The 15,551-nt window shown below is 34.9% G+C and overlaps 4 protein-coding genes across 8 annotated transcripts; 2 read left to right on the forward strand and 2 right to left on the reverse strand.

Annotated features, from left to right (window-relative positions):
• Window positions 1-8: 8 nt before the first annotated feature.
• LOC103858007 lies at window positions 9-5,213 on the reverse strand. 2 transcript variants are annotated; one of them, XM_009135281.3, is made up of 2 exons: window positions 1,357-5,213; window positions 9-1,200 (listed from the first exon to the last, which is right to left on the reverse strand). In XM_009135281.3, the coding sequence occupies exon 2, from the start codon at window positions 1,160-1,162 to the stop codon at window positions 158-160; it is 1,005 nt and encodes a 334-aa protein (XP_009133529.1). In that variant the 5' UTR covers window positions 1,163-1,200; window positions 1,357-5,213; the 3' UTR covers window positions 9-157. The 2 variants fall into 2 exon arrangements, with proteins under 2 accessions (XP_009133529.1, XP_009133528.1); XM_009135280.3 differs by having other exon boundaries at window positions 1,353-5,213.
• Window positions 5,214-5,827: 614 nt separating this feature from the next.
• LOC103858008 lies at window positions 5,828-7,835 on the forward strand. 3 transcript variants are annotated; one of them, XM_009135282.3, is made up of 4 exons: window positions 5,828-6,297; window positions 6,528-6,589; window positions 7,088-7,131; window positions 7,208-7,835. In XM_009135282.3, exons 1-4 carry the CDS (start codon window positions 6,067-6,069, stop codon window positions 7,675-7,677), a joined length of 807 nt encoding a protein of 268 aa, XP_009133530.1. In that variant the 5' UTR covers window positions 5,828-6,066; the 3' UTR covers window positions 7,678-7,835. The 3 variants fall into 3 exon arrangements, with proteins under 3 accessions (XP_009133530.1, XP_009133531.1, XP_033143837.1); XM_009135283.3 differs by having other exon boundaries at window positions 6,531-6,589; XM_033287946.1 differs by having other exon boundaries at window positions 6,537-6,589.
• Window positions 7,836-8,068: 233 nt separating this feature from the next.
• Window positions 8,069-11,201, forward strand: LOC103858009. Its single transcript, XM_033287945.1, has one exon. The coding sequence runs from the start codon at window positions 10,109-10,111 to the stop codon at window positions 10,925-10,927; it is 819 nt and encodes a 272-aa protein (XP_033143836.1). The 5' UTR covers window positions 8,069-10,108; the 3' UTR covers window positions 10,928-11,201.
• On the reverse strand, window positions 11,107-12,947 carry LOC103858010 (nudix hydrolase 23, chloroplastic). Of its 2 annotated transcripts, none has more exons than XM_009135285.3 (8): window positions 12,596-12,947; window positions 12,376-12,507; window positions 12,232-12,308; window positions 12,013-12,148; window positions 11,791-11,931; window positions 11,647-11,705; window positions 11,488-11,556; window positions 11,107-11,332 (listed from the first exon to the last, which is right to left on the reverse strand). In XM_009135285.3, exons 1-7 carry the CDS (start codon window positions 12,824-12,826, stop codon window positions 11,496-11,498), a joined length of 837 nt encoding a protein of 278 aa, XP_009133533.1. In that variant the 5' UTR covers window positions 12,827-12,947; the 3' UTR covers window positions 11,107-11,332; window positions 11,488-11,495. The 2 variants fall into 2 exon arrangements, with proteins under 2 accessions (XP_009133533.1, XP_033143835.1); XM_033287944.1 differs by having other exon boundaries at window positions 11,119-11,337; window positions 11,494-11,556.
• Between the last annotated feature and the right edge of the window lie 2,604 nt (window positions 12,948-15,551).

A 15,551-nucleotide genomic window follows, 5' to 3' on the forward strand; every position in this document is an offset into this window, starting at 1 on the left:
AGCAGATGTACTCTAATTAGAAGCTGAATATGTTATTAATATTTGACTCAAAATCATCTCTAAGCATAAACTAGAAGAAATACCAACATTCAAAATCCAAAAAAAAAAAAAAAAAAAGACTAAAACCAAAATAATTAGATTGCAGCTTTCAACTACCCTAAGCCAATCTCCTCCTCAATGGATGATAATCTGCACTGTCAACATCAGAGACCCTTGAACCGTTCTCATGTGGTCTTCCCACAGAAGAAGAAACAGTCACCATAGAATCAATCTCAGCCGCAGTATCAGCTTGACTCACCGAATCTCTGTCTTCAACACTAGCAACGTTGTTTCGCTCTTGGTTCCTCGCAGTTCTCCCTCTCAGCATCTCTCTCCAGATTGACATAGCACGCGAGGACCTCATGGTTTCACTTCCTTCTTCATACACCGGTGCAACCACCGCTGCACTGGACTCTGCTCTAACTCTCCTCCAAGGCATAAACCGGTTAATAATCTCCGACCCTACATAACCTGGCCTCTGAAGTGTACTCCTCCTCACTCTCTCAACCCGCCTTGCTTGTGGTCTTGAAGGGATCTTCTTCTTCTTGTTGGTGGTGTCTGAAACTGAAACCTCTTCAGATCCTCCTTTGATTTTTCCTCCACGGCCATAGATTGGAGTCAAGGTTTTCACAGATATTTCCCCTTTGCAAACCGGACACTCCTTCGCCACTGAAACCTCTAGCCAGCGGTAAAGACAAGGCCAACAGTAAAGATGGCCACAGTTAGTCACAACTGGTTCCTTGGACAGGTCCATACATATATAACAATCGTAAAAGCTCTCTTTACTTCCAACACTCTTCTCCTCTCTTACACTGTCTTCTTCTTCCATCACTTTGCTCCTCCCATTCTCACACTTGTTCGAGTCCTCCTCGCTCTCTCTTTCTCCACTAGCTGTCAAGTCAGCTCCGTTTGCAGAACTGATTATTAAGTGACTCGCTGGGAGACTGTTATTCCGTCTGAAACTTGACCTGAGCCGTGTCCTAAACCTTCTCAGAGACTCAGAGTCTCTGTTAAATGGTTCGTTAGCCACATCAGAGAGAACCTCAGCAACATTAGGCTCGAGACTTACCTCAGTCTCAAGATCAGGACCTCCAAAATTCAAATCCAGGTTCACTTCTTCCATCAATAAAACAAACGAAAAAACGATTCCTTTTTATTCTCCTGCATGGAATGAAAAACCATTAAACAACAAAGGCATTAAACAAAACAAGTTATTACACAACATCATTAGAAAAAGAGATGACTTTGGTGGATTTTCGTAAAATTAACTTCACCATTTCAGATTAACAGAAGTGAGATAAACGAGAGATTACCCACGCTAAAAAAACAAACGATGATTACACAGACAAGCAAGAACAGTGACAGCATGAAATGAAGATGATTGTCTCTTGTCTTGTTCGTATCGACGAAAGTTATTTGTTGAAAACAACGGTGGATCTCGAAGCCAAAATTTGTTGAAACCTAATCACGAAAACCCACCAATTCTCAAAACCCCAGATTGAAAATAACATTCGAGAAAACCCAAAGCGGTTGCCTTTCTTTTTTTTTTTTTTTTTTGTCATCTGTTGGATTAATATTAAAACGGGTGGAATGCAGTCGAATACACATAAGCCGGCAAGGAACACTTTCCTTCCAGAGCCAGAAGCCGGCAAAGATCGAAATCTTTCCAGAGCCATAAAAGATAACTACTAGACAACTACAAAGAAAGGATGACAACAAATTCTAAGATCAGCCAAAAGCCAAGATGTAAGAAAGAAAATGGCCTCGAGCAGTCCAAAGAGCAGAGCACATCGATCTCCCAAAAGGATAGGAACAAGTTGGAGAAACATCGGAGAAACATGTAGATGACCTGAAATAAACTTCTATCCAAAGAGCTAAAGCATAAATGTGGAGGATCCTCAAAGTTCACGCAGTAACCAGCCGGAACTTACATCAGTCCATCCATATTGTAGCACAGTTAAACACAGATAGATCTTCAAGGGGAACCCGAAGAGAACTCTGAATATAAACTAAAACTGAAGCCATTCCACAGAAACTTACACTCGAACAAGGCTGACAAGAATTCATATGAATCAACCAATAACTGAAGATGAGGTGTTGCGATTGGAATGAAGAGCTATATTTGGAGGCTCTGTATTTTAATCAGAGAGGAAGAGAAGGTGGAGTAATCGCCTGTGTTCCGGTTTATCTTAATGACGTGACGTCTATATCACACGGCGACGATACATACACCTTCCTGTTAATGGACGGTCAGGATTGGTTATGATGTCTCTTTGACCTCATGATACATATACAATTTTGGCTTTTTTTTTTAATATACACTTTTATTTTCTTACCAAAGTTTAGAATAATAACTATTTAAATTTGGTAAATATAATTTAATTATATATGACTAAAGGAAAATCATAGCAATAAAATTAGTAGCATATCAATTTTATTCATTTTTAAAACATTACATAAACTTGCCAAAATAATAATATAACTAAGTAAGTATCATGGCTATTGGCTCATCTCTATGAAAATGTACAAACTTATTTTCAATTAACAATATTTCTTGTGAGTTAATAAGTTGTAATTTTAATGTGTGTATATAAAACAAAATTTCGATGTTATTTTAGATTTAAAAAAAAAACTCTCTCTGGAATCAATTTATTCTATATGTTTCATGTAATTTACATGAGATTTCAACTAATTATATTAACCAAATAAGATTGTAATGTAAATGTTTATAACAAACCAAATAAGTCTTACTACATCTTCCTGTTCAAAACATGTGTGTGTTTTTGGTTCAAACTGATATTTTCCTCATTAATATTGTCAAAGTAGTAAACATGATAACTGTAACTAAGAGGATGCTGCATGGACAACAATATCCTCTATCGGCAATCAACATGATATATTTTTTTTTTTGACAACGGCAATCAATATGATAAATGTAATCAAGAGCATGCAAATATAATATATTCGAGACTAGAAATATATCTTTTACATCCCGTGGCTAGGCATGACTCTCATTTACAGTGCCCTCCTTGGAGCAATCGAGACTCCTCTCTGACGACCACCGATCTCCAGCTCTGCCACATCCCCATAAGGCCTCACCACAATTGCATTACGTACAAAACAAGCTCGCATGAGCCCCGTAAAACAACTCAACCGACGACTAAGTAATGTGTCTAAGATATCAAAACATTGATGATTATACACAGTTAATATGACCAAAGCAGATGATTTAATTTACTCGACAAACCCAAACCTTAAAAATCTTATTATCTTACATACATATAAGGGTCTCGTGACGATTACAATTTTTTTAAAAATGTGGATGAGTTGGTTTGAATCCTTCATCACAAGTGGAAACAAGCTTCATCTTAATTTCATCAGAATAGTCGACAAGAAACGAATCAAGGTCGATCTCATTCAGCAAGACCAATTACAGTAGTTTGTAAATTGAATGAAAATAACTACCAACTCTAAACTGTTCGCCCTTTCACAGCCGTTTTCTCAAATACTACTATATAGTATATATCGTAGAATTTATATTAAAAAACAATGACAAAAACACAGACCATAATTTTTATATGGAAAAAGTATTTGAATGAACAAGGTACATGTTAAGACGTCAAGCCGGGTCTTTTCTTTTATACACCTGCACAATAACAAAGGGAAAAAAACTTTTTTTTTTGTAACACACAAAGGGAAATAAACTATTTTGTCGATTTTTGGCTTATGTGACATGCCAGCCCATTCCCACCTATTTCTACGAGGGATGCAAGTGCATCATTGTCGTTCCTCTCTTTTCTTATTGTTGTTAATTTTTGTAATACTAAACAAATATAATACGATCTGACCCTCCTGAATAAACAAATGTTAACAGGTTTCACATGACAAACATGATATATATGCTTAGTTATATTTTAAGTATGAGTATGAGTATGAGTTAACTGTTATAACTCGATAAATCTTTTTGATCCACACATAATAGCCCAGCTAGGAGAATTTTAAATTGTAAGAGACCTATAAAGGTTTTAAACAATATTCAAGTATTGATATGTAAATGTGATTAGTGATATAATTAATTTTTATTTGTAAAATAAATTGGATCACTTTTAAAAACAATTTGTGTCGAGAGTTTTTAATAAGTTTCTCCAAATTTTTGAAATGAGAAGTCTCTTTTACTCTATTTTCAATATTTTACTAATAAGAAATTTTAGGATAAAACTTCTCCCCCACCGGCCCACCCACTCCCCCTCACTCTCGTCCAAGCTGGCATCGATGAGAAACAGAGAGAAGGCACCGATTACCTCCTCTCCCGGTTCTCCGCACGTGCGCCATCAACTCTCCACGTGCACCTCTCCCACAATTCTATTTGACAATTTACCAAAAAAACATAAATTTTATAATTAGTATATATATTCCGATCACCAAAACCATCCAAATCTATAAACTATTTATTTTCTAAATCGTAGCTGTTTGTAATCATATAAGCTTTTTTTGTGCACAACCATATAAGCTTTAGGACCTGTATTGTGTCTATACTTTGTCTCTTAAATTATAAGCTTCAGCCATTATACTCAGGACCCTCTCAAATTATATTAAGACTATTCAAAAAAAAAATTAACTATATATTTAAAAATATAATGAAATAATTTTAAAATTTATTAGTTTTCTTTATATATATTTGAGATTTCTCTTCTAATTATAAACTATAAATTTAAAAATCCGTTAAATTTTTAGAAATTTTAAATCAAATTTATGTATTTATTTTTAAAAAATATTTAAAAAAATTTAATTTTTAGATTTGAGTTCTATTTAACTGCTCCACTAGCACGTATAGACGTGCTATTAAACGGACCTGGTCCTGATTTTACTTAAGATGCCTATGTTAATTTTTTTTACCAAAACATATATGTCGAACCTATATAGAGCGTCCACATGCAAACGCAAGAAACCCACGAGCCTCTCGGCCAATGTCTATAGGTTATCTGCTGTATGCATTGTTGTTAACTATGTATGGTCAACTGTATATAACTTTGTAGTATATACAAACATTTGTTTTGTTTTTTTGAAAAGGCTTTCATATACAAACATTAGTTTTATTTATCAATTTACAGGATTTGCAGTAAAAGAAAAATAAATCAGCGTACATGAATTCATTATATATATATATATCGTATTATACGTGCAACACGGTTCAACAACTACAATTAAGTCAATAACAAACAATTCTCCAATCTTTTTCGAAAGTGAGATTATTTTACATTATATATTTATATAAAATATTTCATAATTCACCGGTTGAACTAGATTAATCTATTAGAGATGGGCGTTCAGACATATATTATAGTATTTCTCATATTTTTTGAATTTTCAAAAATTAAAATATATTAAAATATTATATATATAAATATTCATTAAACATTTAAATCTTTAATTGTTTTTCTCTATTGATAAAGATTTTCTATAAAATTTTCATATTGTTTGCTCAAATTTTTGAGAATTAATCTTCAATTCTATAAAAGTAATACAGAACATATAAATTTAAACAATATTTGACTGAATTGTTATCAAAAAGATATTTGACTGAATGCATAGCAAATAACCAAAATAGTATTTGAATTATATTTAGATTTTGAATATTTAAATAATTTTACTGTTTGCTATCCAATCATAACACCAAATCAGTATTTTCAATGTCAATTAACCTTTTTACCGGTTATAATATTTTCTCCAAAATATATACTTAAATGCATACAAAAATGGTAGTAGTATATAGTAATCTCAGTCATTCCAACGTGGACTCTTCCTCTCTCAATTACTACTAACTTGCTTTTTGGGTGCAACAACAATTAAAAAGTTAGAGAGAGAAGAGCCATTACCAAGAACACCACAGCACCACAAAAGCCTTCTCCTTTTTTATTTTTATTTCCAAGTCCATGTAAGAAAAAAGAAAGGATTACTCTTTGTTCCTTCTTTATATCAAAGTTCTTCTTTGGTGCAAACAAAAATTCAAGAATCTTTTTGTATACGATGAGAATCCGGAAACGACAAGTTCCTCTTCCTCTTTCGTCTCTATTACCTGTTCCTCTATCAGATCTCTACTTTAACAGGTCACCCACGACCACCACATCTCCATACTTTTGCGGCCAAGACAGAGACGGCGTTCTTGCTTCTCTTCTTCAGCTTCCGCCACCACCGGCGCCGGTTACTGATCGATTGATTCAAAGAGATGTGATTAGGAAGAATGAGAAGAAAGCTTTGGTGAGTTTTAGTGTACGTTGAGATTTAATTAGAAACATAACTTAGATTCTTGGGTGCAGTTTGTGTTGTCTGAACACCGTACTTTAATTTTATTTTTCTTACTTCTTTTTTTAAGTTTGTGTGTGGAAATAATTGGTTTAATTTACACTGGAGAGTAATTATTTCTCATTTGCAGATCTTATAAGAAGGAATCTCTAATTGCTCATCTTCATTTACTTTTTTCTTTCTAGAAGGATGAGGATGATGATGATGATGATGTAGACGTGAAGAGTAGTACTGATGCGTCTGGCAGGTAAGTGAATTCGATAAACATTATGAATCTTTTCTTCTACAATTCATTCCATTCTCTGTTATAACTTTGTGGGTGCAATTATTAATTAGATAATACAAAGTTTTTTTGGGGTGAATTTGGATCAAGATTTGTAGTACTAGAAAGCTTTTGTTATATGTGAATAATGTTTTGCAGATGAAATGATCGATGTTGGATCTATAATTCGAAAGTTGTAAATTCATATTGTCTTCATACGTTTGATATTATCACTTCTCACACCTTAAACATTTGAGAATACAAGAGTAGCAGTTAGCGATAATGAGTAACTCAATAATACTCTTAACATGCACCTCTCATGACGGTGCATGTTAGCATGGGATGCTTTTATACGAATGGTCCCCATATCGATCTATATCTTGTGTGCTCTCTATTATTATCTTCTTTTTTTTCTTGCACTCATGGATCGCTTTCATTTCTTTATATTAAATTTTTCTTTCTTCTTGCTTCAAACAATCGCAGCAAGAACCTTAATCCCCTAGGAGAATCCGACTCTTCAACACAAGGTAGGTACACACAGAGAGCTTAGCTTTATGTTTTTTTGGTTGCACCATTCACCGTTTGTATGTATATATATAACAGTTGTCGAGAAGAATGTTGTTACTTTGAGGAAGAGAAGAAGCTTTATAAGCTTCGAGGAACAAGGAGATGATGAGGAGGAAGAAGAAGCTAATCTTGGTAAAAAAGGGAAGAAGAGAGCCAAAAAGAGCGGTGCATTAGAGGAAGGATCACGGTGCAGCCGCGTTAACGGTAGAGGATGGAGATGTTGTCAGCAAACTCTTTATGGGTATTCTCTTTGTGAGCACCATCTTGGTAAAGGAAGGGTAAGGAGCATGAACAAGAGTGCAGGCCGTCGTGGCGGCGGCGAGAAAAAGGAGGTGGTGATGGAAGTGAAGAAGAAGAAGAGAGTGAAGCTTGGAATAGTAAAGGCGCGTTCCATAAGTAGTTTGCTTGGACAAACCAGCACAAGTAGTGGTAATGCTGATGTTGTGGTTTCTACTGAGAGTGAGATAAGTGCACCTGCTGATCAGTTTGCTGCTTATGATAAGTAAGTCCGTCGATCAGCATTTACAATTGTGTGTATATGTTTGTGTACATAATGACAATGGACATAGCTCTATGCTTATGAACACTGTGCCTGTCGATTGATCGAGGACTTGGCGTTTTCTCTTGATCATACAATATATATTTGGTGGATGTTTCCTTTTCATTAAGGTTTTCACAGTTGAACTTTAGATGCAGAAATGGAATGGAATAGAATATGACCGAAAAATAAATAAAATTAAAAATGGTTTTTTAGATACCTTTTTTCTAGAATTTAGGTAGTGTGAATAATACTAATAATTCATTGGTTTTTCTACTTTTTAGCAGAATCATGAGAACTATTTTTCAATTTCAACCATAATTAGCCACGGTATTTTCAAAACTTTGCAGCCTAAGCTTAGCGTGTACAAGGCAGGCCATTAATGGGAGTCTAATACCTTGAAAGTTGAATATGTATGTAAGGCGGGCCAATGAGCTGCCTCGTGGGTAAATCCAGCGAGTAAAACAATTAATTTACATTTATAGATTCAGTATAAAGTGCATGGTATATTTGCAGCTTTATAAATTTGGCTTTATAGTATTTTTAGTATTGACATTGAACAAATTACAATACAAATTTACGATCCTAGAGGAATTCATATATTCTCAAAATTTACGTTTGGATCTACGATAAATTCATTTTTGTTGCATACGTAACATCTATTAAAATATACATTTTCTGACGTGCTTCATTATTCACGTAACATTTTTTTCTGTTTCAACTTTTATATTCATTATCAAATTTGAATTTCTAAGGAGTCTAGGAGACGTTTTAATTTTTTTTTTTTTTTATAGGAGTCGTTTTCATATACCAAAAAGATAAACAAAAATATTAGGGCTTCCGATGATGTTGCATATGATATTAATTATTTAGTCCATTACATACTTGGTGAATGGTGACATGTGCAATATCTGATCTTGGTCGAAATTACAGTTTTTGCTTTTTTGGATAACACTTACACTGCCACCAATCTTCCAAGATTTGGATTTTGTTAAATCTGTCTAGCAGTTCAATCGATTTTTTTATTGTTATTTCTTTGATATATCATCACTGGTGTGATTATTCTTAACCTGACGTTCTGTGGAATGATTTAGAGCTAACTAATGTTATTATAATGTCTCGTATTTTGTATTTTGTATTTTGAAAAGATTCAATAATGGGGCTAGAAAGTGGGTACAACTCTAGCTAGTTTGGTGTATTGTAATTTGTTTGTTTATATTATGATGTATGATGGGGATTGATAACGTAGTTTATTAGGTAGGGCTTTGGTACTACATAAAAATTAGACTATTTTAGCTGAAAACATCAATATCCTTAATTAGAAAGGATAAAAGCGTTCTCAACAACGCAACATAGAGTTAGTTACTTAAGTAAATGTCCCGATAAGGTTTATCAACGTAATGAATACACCTTTGTGTATGTTGCAACGATATCAATACTGTTTGGATTGGTTTGTTATTATCTTGTGCTTTTATTCAGGACAACAAACATTCTTTTTTTTTTTTGTTAAAGGACAACCAACATTCTAACTGTAAAAAATTTAGAAAATACTAACCATCATGTTCACTATAATTTTATTGATTTACATTTCTTTGAAATTTTCCCATAATGGCTCCTTTAAGTTCAATATTGCCTTATACTAATATTTTTGTTAAGATGCGTGACTTTATTTTAAACTAAATCTCATTTGCCTAATTAAACTGAAAATTAAATTCTATAATATGCCATTCTTCTATTAGGAAGAGAGACAGTATTTGTTTTGAGTATTATATTAAAATTTATCTCAATCTAAAAACGAACGAGTTATGTGTCTGCATAAAGCAAGTAAGAGTATTGCCTACAATTTTGTGTTTTTATCACTAGAAGGGAATAAAATAAAAATCTCGGTTATGCCAAAAACACTCTGATATTGGCTTATTCGCTTGTAAATTTAATCTTTCTTTCTTGTTTACCAAAAAAAATTAATCTTTCTTGTTCATTTTAGATAAACAAGTTACTTATTTAATTTGTTGTAATTTGCCAAAAGGCTTACAAAGAAAAATGTCTGTTGTTGCAATTCGATATATAATTGTAATTAGCGGTTGATAGGAATCTAATGATTACACCTAATAATTAAACATGGATAAATTAAAAAGAGAATACTGTTGTGTAATAAACAAAACCAAAGTTAAAGAGATACGGTCAAACCTCAAGTAGTTGACTTTCTAAAAGTCAACGCTGCTTCCTCCAACTTTCTGTAATTTTCATTATCAAAAACTACTAATATCCCACCAAATTGAACCTTAACAAAAATTAATCAACCAATCAAAACAACTCAGACTTGGAACAATTCAAAGTCAGAGAAACCTTATAAGCAGCATGATCCAAACTCGCAGAGACAAACTTCAAAGAAGTGATCAATGGAGTACAAACATTTTAGCCATCCACACACTCTAAAACTCCAACAGCTTCAGACAACTAAACCGTCAGATCCTTCACCAATCTGCTCAGGCTGTGAATCAGCCATCTCTGAATCTGCAACCGCATACATATGTTCAACATGTGACTTCAAACTCCATGAGCAATGTGGAAACGCAGTGCGTGGGATGAACCACCCTTCCCACGCAGGGCTCCACCACTTGACTCTAGTCCCTTACACCACTTACAGCGCTGGTACCTTCCTCTGCAGAGCCTGTGGCTGCACTGGAGGTAAAGGGTTCTCTTACTGTTGTCCTTTGTGTGACTTTGACCTCCATGTCCAATGCGCTCAGCTGCCTCAGGTTTTGGTTCATGACTCTCATCCTCTCCACAGTCTTCTTCTAGTTTACAACAGTGCTCCTCCTGCTATGCCTTTTACTCAGTTTGGTTACGTGAATCAGCTTGTCTGTAATCTCTGTAACGTGGGTATGGATGGTAGGTTTTGGTCTTATAACTGTTATGCTTGTAACTATCATGTTCATGCTTCATGTGCTGTGAATAAGCCCAAGCCAGTGGCTGCTGCCTCTGCTGTTGAGAAATGTGGGACAACAAGTGATGAAGGAGGGGCAGTGAGCGCTGAATCTGTTCCTGCTCAGTGTTTGGAGACGGAGCAGACTCAACAGCCAGATGCAACAACAGAGCAAGTCGAAGATCCAGCTTTGAGGCAACAGCTTGAACTTCAAAGGCTTCAGCTTGAGCTAGATATGAGTTCTGCTCTCGCAAACATGATTGGCTCCTTCAATCTCAGTTCTTTTGTTTGAAGTGTCTTTGTAGTACTGCTATGTTGTCCTTTTCAGTTTGTTTGATGTGATGCATTTACAATTGCACACAAGGTTTGGAATTTTCTTTGTTCTTGCGTTCTATAGTGTTCTCTAGTCTGAATAAAAGTTGTATATCTTTTGGTTTTTTGTTCTTTATCTCAAAACCTTATAGTAACAACTAACAGTGAACATGATGACTAATTAACACAAAGATTGATCAAATGTTTTGCATTCACATCTGAACTTTTCTTTTTACAATTGAAGCAACTGAAACCAGAAACAGAAACACACTGTTCAGGCATAACATCTAAAAAGGAAAAAACAACTATCTTCTGTCTTTTCTTTTCTCATCTGTCCAAGGAGTCTCTCACACGGTCAACTTCACAAGGAGTCTGCTCCTGTAAGCTGTGGAGAAATGTTCTCATATTAGCTCAAGCATAAAGACAGAGTCTCCATGAAGTGAAATCATTAAGAGGACTATTTTTCCTAAAAGGATTACTCATCTGAGGAATTTTTTAAGACCGAGTGTACATATAGTTAGAGAGGAAGGGTCGTAAAACCTCGATAATTATGGCTGCAAATGGTAATCAAGAGTAAAGGCACGAATATCAGAAGGACTACTTCCAGGCCTGAGAATGAATAAACCATAAGTGAAACTGTTAACAACACCTCTCAAACAATCACTCTACACACACAAGGGCATATTACTTGGAACGCACCTTTTGTTTATAGTACCATAGTGAAACTTTACTTTCCCCTTTTTAAGATCTTCCAAGTACTGCCAACAAACAAAACAAAACCAAACCATGAAGTTTAGAAATATAGTGAATGGAGATTGGGGAGTATGCGATTGTCATACTTACCAAGTTTAAGGTAACATATATAGATGAAAAAGCCAAGGAATCAAACGGTATGTCATCTAGTCCGAAAAGACGGCACTCCAATGACTCAGGACCAGGTGCAAAATCAAGATTCTTCAGTCTTGCCAAGAAGATAACATACGTCTGTATCCAAACAAGAAGCAGACATTTATAAGTAAAAGTGATATGAAGATGGAAGAGAAGGATCACAAAAGATGTTTTTACTTGGCCAATAAGAGGAATATCAAGTTGAGCAAAAGGTGAGATCACTTCCACAGTGGCTCCTGCTTCTTCCCAAGTCTCCCTCATTGCTCCTTCTGCAGCTGACTCTCCAACCTCTAGATAACCAGCAGGTAGAGTCCTGTGTACTCAAAAAAAGAACCAATCTTTTTACTCAAGTAAACAAACAACACAACAACACGAAGGCTTTGTAAATGGACTTACCATAGACCGTGTGAAGGTTGAATGTTACGTTTGCAAAGTAAAACCTTTTCTTCATGAACGATAAGACAACCTACAACCTGCAACTTTCTTCACATCAGAACCTTCCCTAACTCAAACAAGACACTCGTAGAAGCAAAACAATACCATCTTAGGATTCTGGTAAGCGATTTTGCCGCAATGTGTGCATATAGCTCGAAGCTTCTCTTCTCCGTCGGGAATCTCGTGCTTCGTAGGACCTCCACACCATTGACAGAACTTAATCTTACGAACATCTCCCTGAAACAACATTAAACCATTGAAGACGAGAACCCAAAAAGATAAGATCTTCTTTTTTTTCAAAGAGACGATGACTAGAGACTCTCACGGATGACTGAACAGAGACGAAAGTCTGAGACTTGGGAAGTGGGTCTGACCCGGATTGTGAGGAAGACATTCGGGTCGGGATGAAGGAGAGGATTCTACGAGGGGATGAGGAGAAAGTTGAGAGCTTGAGAGAGATGGTGGAGGAGGAGGAGGAGTTACGGGTTTTGGTTAGTCTTTGGGAGATGATGGTTAACCCTGATGACCAACCCAAGATCTGAACGGCCTTGAGCATTATACGCACGGCTACGAGGACTGTTGTTCCTCCGTCGCTGGGAAAAAATCGATGATTCCGTCAGAAAGTTTTGACATTTTGGGAGAGAGGTGTGATGATTTGTCTTGTCGGATGAGAAGCGGAGAATCCGGTTTTATTATCCAAATAATTGGTTAAGACGAGCTAGAAAACCGGTTTAGTTTGACCCAGTTTATGACTAAATTAACCGGTTGAGACCGGGAGATATCACTGGTAGAAAAAAACGTTATAATAAAAACATGAATGAGCAGAGGGCAAAAAAACAGAGTTATGCTTACTTTGCTGTTGTTGTATACGGTATTTTTTTGGTAAAATGATAAAAAAAAATTATCGAAATAGTGTTAAGTTGTATCATCTAACTTGAAACTCTTCGAATGAGCAGAGGCAAAATGATAAAAAAAAAAAATTACCAAAATAGTATCAAGTTGTGACATCGAACTTGAATACGATATATATTTGGATAAACCACAATCTTTAACACCAATCAAATTGCCACATAAAATTAATAAAGAAAAGATTCTAAATTATTTTTTTTTTAAAGAAAATAGGTTAGACAAAAGAAAAATCACGACACTTGTTAACGCCGTCAATGCTTCTTCTTCTTCTTCATCGCCTACAGAGAAGATAGAAGCTTTGATTTTAACAGAGATAAGTCTGGCTTTAAACTGAATGGGTTGTTTCTAAAGTCTGGCTTTAAACTCTTCCGTTGTTTGGACTAGAGGATAAGTTCTGATTGATCACTGATTTTACAAGCTCTTTCTTTACGTCTCTGTTATGTGTTCTAAACAAACCATTAAGCAAAAAAAAGCTAAGCTTTTGACCTCAGTGCTTAAAAATATTCCAATGTTGTCGCATGTGTCGAACAAGAGATTTCATCTCTTCAGCTGGAGGTAAATAACTTATATCATGGACATAAGTTTTCTTTACGGTTCTATTGACATTGTCAAGTCACAATCATGAGAAGTAGACTAGTTAAAAAAAAGAGAAGTAGACTAGTTGCAGAAATCAAGAAAACAACTAAAACTAGAAAAACGAGGCAAGTAGATTTGTGCTTTACTGCCTTGTGTTATGAAAGGTGCAACCAAAACTATCAGACAATCAAATGGCACCAAGGAAACAAGGCAAAGTGATTAAGGATTTCCAGAAACAATCGGCACAGATAGACATGACGGTAAAACAAAACATCTCTTTGATCTCAAGAGCTTAGTTTATCTGATTTAGATTCTTTCTATCAGACAATCAAATGTTAGTTGGTTTGTTATATGCTGTGTGTTGCAGATATAGATGCTCTCAGAGGCAATTGATTAAACGGTTGACAAAGATGAGGCTGAAGAAGAAACAGAAGACCTTGCCAACCAGGTTCTTGATGAGATTGGTGTTGGAGTTGCATCTCAGGTTAGCTTTCTCTCTGCGAATGAGGTCGTTTCGGATTTTTTTCTCCCTCAGGTTTAGTCAAAGACTAATAAAATTTGTCTTTTTGTTTATTTGTTTGAACAGTTATCATCAGTTCCAAAAGGTCGGATCGGTACAAAAAACCGCAGCTCCTCCTGCTACTACTACCAACAGGTAATGTCTGCGCTCATGTTTGGTCACTGTAAGTTAATCGAACTTTGAAAACTTATAAAACTCTTGCATAAATTCAAAACTTGCAGCTCTGAATAGGATGAGCTTGAAAAAAGGTTGGCTTCACTGCGAAAAATCTGAGAGTCAGCTATATATGCATGATGTATAATTAAAGAATAACAAAAACACAGTTTCCATTTTCTTTCTGTTTACAGTGTTTGACAGAGATTGTGTTAATCATGTCTTCTTTGAGACAACTAACTTATTACCTTCCTCTTCGCTAAATAATATAAAGATGTCGTCGTGAACGTTGCCACTTCCCGAGATCATAATAATAGAGAACTTTAGTGTATCATTACGAAAGTAAGAAATAACTTCATACAAAAAAAAAAAAAGTAAGAAATAATTATTTGGAAGTTGTTTCCTGCTATCAAATTTCAAGAGAATTCTCAAAACCTAAGGCCATCCGCATTGAGGGTTTTAAACCCAGGTTCACACGCTTTCCAAAACAAAAAAATGTGAACTCAGAGTCTTGCAAGTTCATGCGTAAGAGGCGGGTTCACAGCTATTTCGTGGGCCCCACGACGCGTGGCGGCCCACGATTGGTTGGGCTTTTTTTTTTTAATAAATCAAATGAAAAAAAGAAAATAATAATAAAAAATTAAATTGGTGAACCCCTCCTAAGTTTCACTAATACAGATGCCCTAAGAGATAAAACAAATATCACGTTCTATTCCTTCGTTAACGGCATGTTCTTTTTTTTTTCTTTAAGCTATTTTCCTTTTTTTCTTTTTAGTTTTATTTTCTTTTTTTTTACTAGTCCTATGTGGCATTTTGATTGGTGTTAACAATTGCGGTGAATTAGAGGGTTTACCCATAGGGAGTGAACCCAAGTTTTGTTCTACTTGAATGCATATAAATTATGGAATGCTTCAAACCATACCCAATATTTTTTTTTTATACATATAAATTATAACAATTAATTAATGTTTTATTTTTACTTATTAGTATGGTTTGAAGCGATGACAAAAAAAAAGGTATGGTTTGAAGCATTCCATAATTTATATGTATAAAAAACAAATACAACGTTACTATAAAAATAATATGTTTTTATATTACTTTTAATTTTGGATATAAGAAATTT

Source organism: Brassica rapa, chromosome A03 (genome assembly GCF_000309985.2).
Source record: "Brassica rapa cultivar Chiifu-401-42 chromosome A03, CAAS_Brap_v3.01, whole genome shotgun sequence".
NCBI classification, from domain to species: domain Eukaryota; kingdom Viridiplantae; phylum Streptophyta; class Magnoliopsida; order Brassicales; family Brassicaceae; genus Brassica; species Brassica rapa.

Bases quoted from the DNA above. Each gene is read 5' to 3' on its own strand.
- LOC103858007 (XM_009135281.3), bottom strand. From the start codon at position 1,162: ATGGAAGAAGTGAACCTGGATTTGAATTTTGGAGGTCCTGATCTTGAG.
- LOC103858010 (XM_009135285.3), bottom strand. From the start codon at position 12,826: ATGCTCAAGGCCGTTCAGATCTTGGGTTGGTCATCAGGGTTAACCATC. The intron at 11,932-12,012 runs GTAAAAACATCT...GTTTGGATACAG, and splicing joins ATATTCCTCTTATTGGCCAA to ACGTATGTTATCTTCTTGGC. The intron at 11,557-11,646 runs GTGCGTTCCAAG...ATTCATTCTCAG, and splicing joins TATGGTACTATAAACAAAAG to GCCTGGAAGTAGTCCTTCTG.
- LOC103858008 (XM_009135282.3), top strand. From the start codon at position 6,067: ATGAGAATCCGGAAACGACAAGTTCCTCTTCCTCTTTCGTCTCTATTA. The intron at 6,298-6,527 runs GTGAGTTTTAGT...TTTTCTTTCTAG, and splicing joins AGAATGAGAAGAAAGCTTTG to AAGGATGAGGATGATGATGA. The intron at 6,590-7,087 runs GTAAGTGAATTC...AAACAATCGCAG, and splicing joins AGTACTGATGCGTCTGGCAG to CAAGAACCTTAATCCCCTAG.
- LOC103858009 (XM_033287945.1), top strand. From the start codon at position 10,109: ATGGAGTACAAACATTTTAGCCATCCACACACTCTAAAACTCCAACAG.